The sequence below is a fragment of the Oncorhynchus mykiss genome, chromosome 6 (genome assembly GCF_057628025.1).
Source record: "Oncorhynchus mykiss isolate SJ-2025 chromosome 6, ASM5762802v1, whole genome shotgun sequence".
In the NCBI taxonomy this organism is placed as follows: Eukaryota; Metazoa; Chordata; class Actinopteri; order Salmoniformes; family Salmonidae; genus Oncorhynchus; species Oncorhynchus mykiss.
In genome coordinates, this window is record NC_143027.1 from 79555001 (window position 1) to 79566002 (window position 11002).

The window sequence follows — 11002 nt, forward strand, 5'->3', positions numbered from 1 at the left end:
AGGTGAGACCGGACCCAGCACACACACACACACACACACACACACAGACAGTCTGAAACAGTACAGCGGAGATGAGGTGAGACCAGACCCAGCACACACACACACACACACACACAGACAGTCTGAAACAGTACAGCGGAGATGAGGTGAGACCGGACCCAGCACACACACACACACACACACACACACACACACACACACACACAGACAGTCTGAAACGGTACAGCGGAGGTGAGGTACACCCCAAAACACAGACACACCCCAACCTGTGTGTTTGTATCTGTTTCTCTCTCTTCCTCCTCCTCTCTGCTCCTGCAGTCGTTTATGAAGCACAACACTCCTAAGCAGAATGATCACTGCCTGTCTAACTTTGACCTGGCTGAGTACCGTCAGGTCCTCAGTGACCTGGCCATTCAGATCTACCAGCAGCTCATCAAATGCATGGAGAACATCCTACAGCCCATGATAGGTGAGTACACCACGCTGTGTGTGTGTTTTTATTCAATTCAATGAAACCTTTATTTAACTAGGCAAGTCAGTTAAGAACAAATTCTTATTTACAATGACGGCCAAACTCGGACGACGCTGGGCCAATTGTTCGCCGCCCTGTGGGACAACCAGATGTGGATTCGAACCAGGGAATGTAGCGAAGCCTCATGCACTGAGATGCAGGGCCTTAGACCGCTGCGCCACTCTGTGGTGTGTGGGTGGGTGAACATCCAACCACTAACATGTTGTGTGTGTGTGTGTGTGTGTGTCCCAGTCTCTGGTATGTTGGAGCATGAGACCATCCAGGGTGTGTCGGGGGTTAAGCCGACCGGTCTGCGTAAACGGACATCGAGCATCGCTGACGAGGGAACCTACACGCTGGAATCCATCTTACGCCAGCTCAGCGCTTTCCACTCCACCATGTGTCAGCACGGCACCGACCCTGAACTCATCAAACAGGTCCGTGTGCTTGTGTCTGACCCAGACCCTTGGTTGTGTTCTGACCATGACCCTTGGTTGTGTTCTGACCCTGACCCTTGGTTGTGTTCTGACCGTGATCCTTGGTTGTGTCCTGACCCTGACCCATGGTTGTGTTCTGACCGTGAACCTTGGTTGTGTTCTGACCGTGACCCTTGGTTGTGTTCTGACCGTGAACCTTGGTTGTGTTCTGACCCTGATCCTTGGTTGTGTTCTGACCCTGACCATTGGTTGTGTTCTGACCCTGACCCATGGTTGTGTTCTGACCCTGATCCTTGGTTGTGTTCTGACCCTGACCCTTGGCTGTGTTCTGGTTCTGACCCTTGGCTGTGTTCTGGTTCTAACCCTTGGCTGTGTTCTGACCCTTGGCTGTGTTCTGACCCTTGGCTGTGTTCTGACCCTTGGCTGTGTTCTGACCCTTGGTTGTGTTCTGACCCTGACCCTTGGTTGTGTTCTGACCCTGACCCTTGGTTGTGTTCTGACCCTGACCCTTGGTTGTGTCCTGACCCTGACCCTTGGTTGTGTTCTGACCCTGACCCTTGGTTGTGTTCTGACCGTGAACCTTGGTTGTGTTCTGACCGTGACCCTTGGTTGTGTTCTGACCGTGACCCTTGGTTGTGTTCTGACCGTGACCCTTGGTTGTGTCCTGACCCTGACCCTTGGTTGTGTCCTGACCCTGACCCTTGGTTGTGTTCTGACCCTGAACCTTGGTTGTGTTCTGACCCTGACCCATGGTTGTGTTCTGACCCTGATCCTTGGTTGTGTTCTGACCCTGATCCTTGGTTGTGTTCTGACCCTGATCCTTGGTTGTGTTCTGACCCTGACCCTTGGCTGTGTTCTGGTTCTGACCCTTGGCTGTGTTCTGGTTCTGACCCTTGGCTGTGTTCTGACCCTTGGCTGTGTTCTGACCCTTAGCTGTGTTCTGACCCTTGGCTGTGTTCTGACCCTGACCTTTGGCTGTGTCCTGACCCTGACCCTTGGTTGTGTCCTGACCCTGACCCTTGGCTGTGTCCTGACCCTGACCCTTGGCTGTGTCCTGACCCTTGGCTGTGTTCTGACCCTGACCCTTGGCTGTGTCCTGACCCTTGGCTGTGTTCTGACCCTTGGCTGTGTTCTGACCCTTGGCTGTGTTCTGACCCTAGGCTGTGTTCTGACCCTTGGCTGTGTTCTGACCCTGACACTTGGCTGTGTTCTGACCCTGACCTTTGGCTGTGTCCTGATCCTGACCCTTGGTTGTGTCCTGACCCTGATCCTTGGCTGTGTCCTGACCCTGACCCTTGGCTGTGTCCTGACCCTTGGCTGTGTTCTGACCCTGGCTGTGTTCTGACCCTGACCCTTGGCTGTGTCCTGACCCTTGGCCGTGTTCTGACCCTGGCTGTGTTCTGACCCTTGGCTGTGTTCTGACCCTTGGCTGTGTTCTGACCCTTGGCTGTGTTCTGACCCTTGGCTGTGTTCTGACCCTGGCTGTGTTCTGACCCTGACCCTTGGCTGTGTCCTGACCCTTGGCCGTGTTCTGACCCTGGCTGTGTTCTGACCCCAGGTTGTGAAGCAGCAGTTCTACATCATTGGAGCTGTGACTCTCAACAATCTACTGCTGCGTAAAGACATGTGCTCCTGGAGCAAAGGCATGCAGATCAGGTCGGTTCAGAGAGGCTGTCATGTCTTATGTATAGACAGACTGTGTCTAATGTGTTTTATAGAGTGTGTGTGTAACGTATATAATGTGGTGTACCAGGTATAACGTGAGTCAGCTGGAGGAGTGGCTGCGTGACAAGTCTCTGATGCTGTGTGGAGCCAAGGAGACTCTGGAGCCTCTGATTCAGGCTGCTCAGCTGCTGCAAGTCAAGAAGAAGACGGACGAAGACGCCGAGGCCATCTGCTCCATGTGCAACAGCTTGTCCACATCTCAGGTATCCAATCACAGCTCACTATTCTGCTCATGTACTAAACCAATTAGAGCCCTCTCTACCACTCACGTACTGAACTAACCAATCACAGCCCTCTCTACCACTCACGTACTGAACTAGTCAATCACAGCCCTCTCTACCACTTAGGTCCTGAACTGACCAATCCCAGCCCTCGGGTACTCAATTTACCAGTCAAGCCCTATCACTGCGGAGAATGGGACAGGGGATCAGTTGAGTTAATAGTTCAAGGTTCAACAAATTAAGTTTGTCTCTGTGTTTCTGTGTTCCCAGATTGTGAAGGTGTTGAACCTGTACACTCCAGTCAACGAGTTTGAAGAGAGGGTGTCTGTTACCTTCATACGAACCATACAGGTAAGATCTGTCTGTCTGTCTGTATGGCTGTCTGTCTGTCTGTCTGTCTGTCTGTCTGTCTGTCTGTCTGTCTGTCTGTCTGTCTGTCTGTCTGTCTGTCTGTCTGTCTGTCTGTCTGTCTGTCTGTCTGTCTGTCTGCAACTAATGTATATATTTTCTCTCCCTGTTCTTCCCTTCCTCCCCCTCTCTCTGTCTGTCAGACTCGTTTGCGGGACCGCTGTGAGACTCCTCAGCTGTTGATGGACACTAAGATCATCTACCCAGTCACCTTCCCTTTCAACCCCTCCTCTCTGGCCCTGGAGACTATCCAAATACCAGGCTCCCTCAACCTAGCCTTCCTTACCCGCGTCTAACACACACACACACACACACATACACAACTAATAGATAGGCTATACATATGTACACATGCATACACAAAGCATTCTCTTCCTAACACATCCAAACACTTACATACAGTGCACACACACATACACACGCTCAGCTTCCACCCTACGGTAGTCTTTATATCAGTAGTTGAAAGCCCATCCTCCTCCGCGTGTACAAATGCTCAACTCTAAGAGAATGCACCGCTACAGGCCACCTTTTCTCCTATCTTACCCCCTTTTACTAAGCTACACTCCCCACCTACAACCCCATTTAAGACCTAGTACCGTGTTCCCCCAGTCCTCTTTTCTCCTCTTTGTTCTCTTCTCAATAGTGTAGTGTTTTCTAGCAGTCCGGTTCTCCCATAGGAATGTATTACGGTACACTTAAGCTAGCTGTCCAGGGCTAGCATCACAGCTAGCTAGCTCCTTCAGCTAAGCTCAGCTAGCATCTGTTGTGTTATGATAGGATGCTAGCGCTTCCACAGTTATCTAGCTAGCATCAGTTTTGAGTACATCGTTATCAACTCACCCACTGAACACATTCAAGCCAAGTGCAGTACCCATTGTCTGTACCATACTTTTATACATATATAAATACATATAAATATTAATATATATATATATCACGCTAGGGTGTTTTATTTATTGCATTTATCTCACTCCCTTTCCTAAAATACGTTTTTCTTTGCAGACAGAAAACATGGATACCATAGACTTGTAGGCTTATCTCTCCAGCTTTCCAGACCGGAGAGAAGTATGGCCTTGGAAAGACCACTAGAGTCCTGTAGTATTAGAATTATGTCTACAGCAGATGATCTATGCAGTCTCATTTAATTAGCACTATTTAATGTAGCTTTTTATTTGTTTAGCTCATGATGTATTGTGCTTTAAGATCTCTCTGCCGTAGCTTTGTCCTGCTTTAACCTGCTTCTCTAGTAGATCTGCACTTTAGCACCACTGCACCAGAGGTTGAAATAGAGGATTAGACTGGAACAGAGGTTGAAATAGAGGATTAGACTGGAACAGAGGTTGAAATAGAGGATTAGACTGGAACAGAGGTTGAAATAGAGGATTAGACTGGAACAGAGGTTGAAATAGAGGATTAGACTGGAACAGAGGTTGAAATAGAGGATTAGACTGGAACAGAGGTTGAAATAGAGGATTAGACTGGAACAGAGGTTGAAATAGATGATTAGACTGGAACAGAGGTTGAAATAGAGGATTAGACTGGTACAGGTTGAAATAGAGGATTAGACTGGAACAGAGGTTGAAATGGAGGATTAGACTGGAACAGAGGTTGAAATGGAGGATTAGACTGGAACAGAGGTTGAAATAGAGGATTAGACTGGAACAGAGGTTGAAATAGAGGATTAGACTGGGACAGAGGTTGAAATAGAGGATGAGACTGGAACAGAGGTTGAAATAGAGGATGAGACTGGAACAGAGGTTGAAATAGAGGATGAGACTGGAACAGAGGTTGAAATAGAGGATGAGACTGGAACAGGTTGAAATAGAGGATTAGACTGGAACAGAGGTTGAAATAGAGGATTAGACTGGAACAGAGGTTGAAATAGAGGATTAGACTTGAACAGAGGTTGAAATAGAGGATTAGACTGGACCAGAGGTTGAAATAGAGGATTAGACTGGACCAGAGGTTAAAATAGAGGATTAGACTGGACCAGGTTGAAATAGAGGATTAGACTGGAACAGAGGTTGAAATAGAGGATTAGACTGGAACAGAGGTTGAAATAGAGGATTAGACTGGAACAGAGGTTGAAATAGAGGATTAGACTGGAACAGAGGTTGAAATAGAGGATGAGACTGGAACAGAGGTTGAAATAGAGGATGAGACTGGAACAGAGGTTGAAATAGAGGATTAGACTGGAACAGAGGTTGAAATAGAGGATTAGACTGGAACAGAGGTTGAAATAGAGGATGAGACTGGAACAGAGGTTGAAATAGAGGATGAGACTGGAACAGAGGTTGAAATAGAGGATGAGACTGGAACAGAGGTTGAAATAGAGGATGAGACTGGAACAGGTTGAAATAGAGGATTAAACTGGAACAGAGGTTGAAATAGAGGATGAGACTGGAACAGAGGTTGAAATAGAGGATTAGACTGGACCAGAGGTTGAAATAGAGGATTAGACTGGACCAGAGGTTGAAATAGAGGATTAGACTGGACCAGGTTGAAATAGAGGATTAGACTGGAACAGAGGTTGAAATAGAGGATTAGACTGGAACAGAGGTTGAAATAGAGGATTAGACTGGAACAGAGGTTGAAATAGAGGATTAGACTGGAACAGAGGTTGAAATAGAGGATTAGACTGGAACAGAGGTTGAAATAGAGGATTAGACTGGAACAGGTTGAAATAGAGGATGAGACTAGAACAGGTTGAAATAGAGGATTAGACTGGAACAGAGGTTGAAATAGAGGATTAGACTGGAACTGAGGTTGAAATAGAGGATTAGACTTGAACAGAGGTTGAAATAGAGGATTAGACTGGAACAGAGGTTGAAATAGAGGATTAGATTGGAACAGAGGTTGAAATAGAGGATTAGACTGGAACAGAGGTTGAAATAGAGGATGAGACTGGAACAGGTTGAAATAGAGGATTAGACTGGAACAGAGGTTTAAATAGATAGAGGATTAGACGTGCAGTAGTTGGCTAGACTGGACGAGTAGTTTAGATGGGTATGGGTATAAAACTATCAGGTTTAGACGGCTTCAGCTACTGTACTTGCTTCTCCACTTTAACTAAGTAGTTTGGTTTCAAAACCCCTACAGAGGACTCACTAACTCTCACACACACTAGTGACTGTTGTTAAAAACACTGGATCCTACATATCCACTACCACAGCGTTTCCCTGATTTTTAAAAATGGGGTCGGAAAAAAATACAATAAAACCGTTCATAGAACCAGGGTTACGTCGGTAACCTCCGGTAGCCTCGGTAACCTCCGGTAGCCTCTAGATACAGTTGTAATAAACAGAGCGGTTTCTGTTTTCTTCCTACAAATGTGGCTCTATCTTTTAAAAGATACAACATATAATGACCCCATCACTGAAATATCAGACTCTCAGGAACACGGATGTGTCTTCTGTTTCCTTCTACAATGGCCACAAGCCTCATTAGAACAGAGTGGACAAGACCAGGAACTAAATCAGCTAAAACAATAAGTTTACATTAGTGTTGATTTCATCACTTTTTTCTACATGGTGGAGTCGTGATGTTTTATTATATCAAAATGGGGCTGCGGACCAAACAGTTGGAACTCCTGCAGTACCAACTACTACATACCTACATGTCCTCACCCCACCACTCTGTCTGCTCCACTCTCTGTACATTATGATGGACAAGATCTATAGGTATTCCTTTCAGTATTATAGCCTTGGAAAGGAGGTTGTTTGTTACTAAACCTGGTTACCACTGAGCCAGTCTGTTTTACTGTAGTTGCTCTCATAATCCATCGCATTTAGACTCAATATCAACCATGTCTTGAATGTTTTCCCCTACAGCCTGTATGATAATGCTGCCTTGCCAGCTTTACTCCAGAAACTAAATCACTTCTTTGTAGACAAACTATTACATGCCCTGGCTACAGTCTCTACCCTACCCTACTCTAACTCTTACCCCCTTCTTTCATTCCCTACTAACCTACTCTAACTCTTACCCCCTTCTTTCATTCCCTACTAACCTACTCTAACCCCCTTCTTTCATTCCCTACTAACCTACTCTAACTCTTACCCCCTTCTTTCATTCCCTACTAACCTACTCTAACCCCCTTCTTTCATTCCCTACTAACCTACTCTAACTCTTACCCCCTTCTTTCATTCCCTACTAACCTACTCTAACCCCCTTCTTTCATTCCCTACTAACCTACTCTAACTCTTACCCCCTTCTTTCATTCCCTACTAACCTACTCTAACCCCCTTCTTTCATTCCCTACTAACCTACTCTAACTCTTACCCCCTTCTTTCATTCCCTACTAACCTACTCTAACCCCCTTCTTTCATTCCTTACTAACCTACTCTAACTCTTACCCCCTTCTTTCATTCCCTACTAACCTACTCTAACAACTCCTTCACTGTCTCCCCAACCCCTTCTTCACTGTCTCCCCAACCCCTTCTTCACTGTCTCCCCTACCCCTTCTTCACTGTCTCCCCTACCCCCTCTTCACTGTCTCCCCAACCCCTTCTTCACTGTCTCCCCAACCCCTTCTTCACTGTCTCCCCAACCCCTTCTTCACTGTCTCCCCAACCCCTTCTTCACTGTCTCTCCAACCCCTTCTTCACTGTGTCCCAACATCAGCCAAGTCTGTTTTCATGGCTCTACTTTTAGAGAAAGCAACCATGTTTTTACTCAGTACCAGATAGTGACCAGGAGAGGGCGACATTGGACACTAGGTCACATGACTGTGGCTTCTCTAAAACCAGACGTTCTGCCAGATGTTCTATAGAATCAAAGAAGATATACTAACATTCTATTCACTACCACTAAGGCCCTTCTAACCTCTCTGACTGGTCAAGTGCTGAGGGACAGAAAGGATAGAACTACATTTCTCATCATCGTTGCCTCTCTTCCTTACTTGTGCCATCAGTGTTCACCCAAACCCTAACTGCTCATCAACCATCAACTTTATTTAACCATCAACCTTATTGTTTAACCTTCAACCTTATTACTTACCGTGACCTTTATTTGCCTCCCAACCCTGACCCTTTGCATTTTGTTCCCTGGCCTATAGAGAGACACGACTCAGAAAAACATATTATTATTACTATCATTGATGTAGGAGTCAAGTTCATCTTTAAACTTGTTTTGTGGTGCAATTTCATTAATAATCATATATTTATTATTGGGACCATCATGAGTGTATTGTATAAAAATTAAAAATGGCCTTTTTGTTACATTTTTGCAGCGTTGCATTTTAATGAAGGATTTTTAGGATGAAGTTTTAGGTTGTTCAACATGTTTATAGTGATACCAGATCTACAATGCATATCTGCATCTTGGACGATACTGGAATACTGCAGGTTTTAGGTTGTTCAACATGTTTATAGTGATACCAGATCTACAATGCATATCTGCATCTTGGACGATACTGGAATACTGCAGGTTTTAGGCTGTTCAACATGTGTATAGTGATACCAGATCTAAAATGCATATCTGCATCTTGGACGATACTGGAATACTGCAGGTTTTACCCTTGTGAATGTTTTAGCTGTTATTGATCATACATATAGGATGACTTCATTGTTACTCATGTTTGGGACAAAGCCTTACATATGATTTTAAAAACACTATCATCTCCTGTCTTTGTCTGTGTCTGTCTGTTACACGACTACTGTTTTAAAAAGTAGCATTATTATTGAATGTTTTGACAAGTTGTCCTTAGATCTTATTTCAGAGGCTGGGATGGAAGGATTGTTTTGACAAGTTGACCTTAGATCTTATTTCAGAGGCTGGGATGGAAGGATTGTTTTGACAAGTTGTCCTTAGATCTTATTTCAGAGGCTGGGATGGAAGGATTGTTTTGACAAGTTGTCCTTAGATCTTATTTCAGAGGCTGGGATGGAAGGATTGTTTTGACAAGTTGACCTTAGATCTTATTTCAGAGGCTGGGATGGAAGGATTGTTTTGACAAGTTGTCCTTAGATCTTATTTCAGAGGCTGGGATGGAAGGATTGTTTTGACAAGTTGTCCTTAGATCTTATTTCAGAGGCTGGGATGGAAGGATTGTTTTGACAAGTTGTCCTTAGATCTTATTTCAGAGGCTGGGATGGAAGGATTGTTTTGACAAGTTGTCCTTAGATCTTATTTCAGAGGCTGTGATGGAAGGATTGTTTTGACAAGTTGTCCTTAGATCTTATTTCAGAGGCTGGGATGGAAGGATTGTTTTGACAAGTTGTTCTTAGATCTTATTTCAGAGGCTGGGATGGAAGGATTGTTTTGACAAGTTGTCCTTAGATCTTATTTCAGAGGCTGGGATGGAAGGAATGTTTTGACAAGTTGTCCTTAGATCTTATTTCAGAGGCTGTGATGGAAGGATTGTTTTGCTTTCTGTCTAGTTGCACTTTTTGAAATATTTACTGAACAAGTTGAATAAACGCTGATAAAGTTAGCTCTGTCTGCCCTTAACCTATCTGATATTCTAATTTCTTTGATCATCCTGTGGTTTATGCTCCTCCAGAGAGGTCATCTAGCTGTAGTCATTTACACAGTAGATGGCTATAGTCTTACTGACTATCCCAAATGGTACCATATTCACTAGATAGTGCACAGCTTTTGACCAGGGACCATAGGGAATAGGGCGCCATTTGGTATGTACCCTTAGCCCATTTCTATAATTAGCCTTCTTCAAGCAGTGTAGATGGACCACTCTTCCCGCTCTCCCCTTCCCTTATAGTGTCCCAGTCTGTATATGCCGTGTGCCTCAGACAGGCTTGTTCACGTAGACACTCTGTGGTACGACCGGTCTTCACCTCATTTCAGATATACATTTTAACATCTCCAGATGGTTCTTAAAATAGATACTTAAAATCTCCCTTTTTTATGGTTTTGACAATTGAGGTCAATGCTAAAGTATCACATCAAGTCACGACATCATCACCAACCGACACATCTCATTGATCTAATAATCTTCAGACTTCATACAGTCCACCTGTGGAAGAGATGCTGAACTCTGCTCTCTCCTCTCCATCTCCTCGCTTCTATTCACTTCTTTGTCCTCTCTCCTCCCGTGTGTACATCGGGAGAACTGGACTGTGTGTATAATTCCTGGTAGCTGTACTTAGTGAATGTGTTCACCATTAAGAAACTTGGAATAAGTTTAAATTGTCAAACCCTGTAAAAGACAAATAAAGGAATTCAGCACTGAAAATATTTGTTTATTTTTTTGTCCCAAGCCAAAAGCAAGCTGTGGTCATGAATGGGTTATGAAAATAATAGCAGTTATTATATTACTGTATTATTTATAAACATTCTGCCATGGAATTTTAGCTTTAAGTTCATATTAAATACGTTAACTATTTCTGCCCTCAGACCGTCCAGTGGCTAGCTGACCTATAGCCTGAACAAGTAATACAGCCCTTATTAACAACAGATCTAGGATCAGATAACATTACCACCAACAATAACATTTACCATTAGTGGAGGTGAAACAATCTGACCTTGGACCAGTGATTAGGGACAGCTTCTATCCAGTCGTAATACTTTGGGCTTCATCCCAAATGGAACCATATTCTCTTTCTAGTGCACTACTTTTGACCAGGCCATCGGGTTCTGGACATAATAAGTGCACTTTAAAGGGGATATAGTGCCATTTGGGGCGTGACCCTGGTCTGTACCTGAGGGTAATACTGTGGCGTGGTCAAAGCCCTTGGTAAGTA

The 11002-nt window shown here is 44.6% G+C and overlaps 1 protein-coding gene across 2 annotated transcripts in view; it reads left to right on the plus strand.

Annotated features, from left to right (window-relative positions):
• LOC110511859 (unconventional myosin-Va) overlaps nt 1–4236 on the plus strand; it is an 84077-nt gene extending 79841 nt beyond the window's left edge. For both annotated transcript variants that reach the window (XM_090238950.1, XM_090238949.1), the window contains 6 exons: nt 319–469; nt 764–948; nt 2507–2604; nt 2702–2876; nt 3165–3245; nt 3446–4236. In XM_090238950.1, coding sequence (XP_090095076.1) covers nt 319–469; nt 764–948; nt 2507–2604; nt 2702–2876; nt 3165–3245; nt 3446–3598 — 843 coding nt within the window. In that variant the 3' untranslated portion in view covers nt 3599–4236. The remainder of the gene's footprint in view (nt 1–318; nt 470–763; nt 949–2506; nt 2605–2701; nt 2877–3164; nt 3246–3445) is intronic.
• The last annotated feature ends 6766 nt before the right edge of the window (nt 4237–11002 follow it).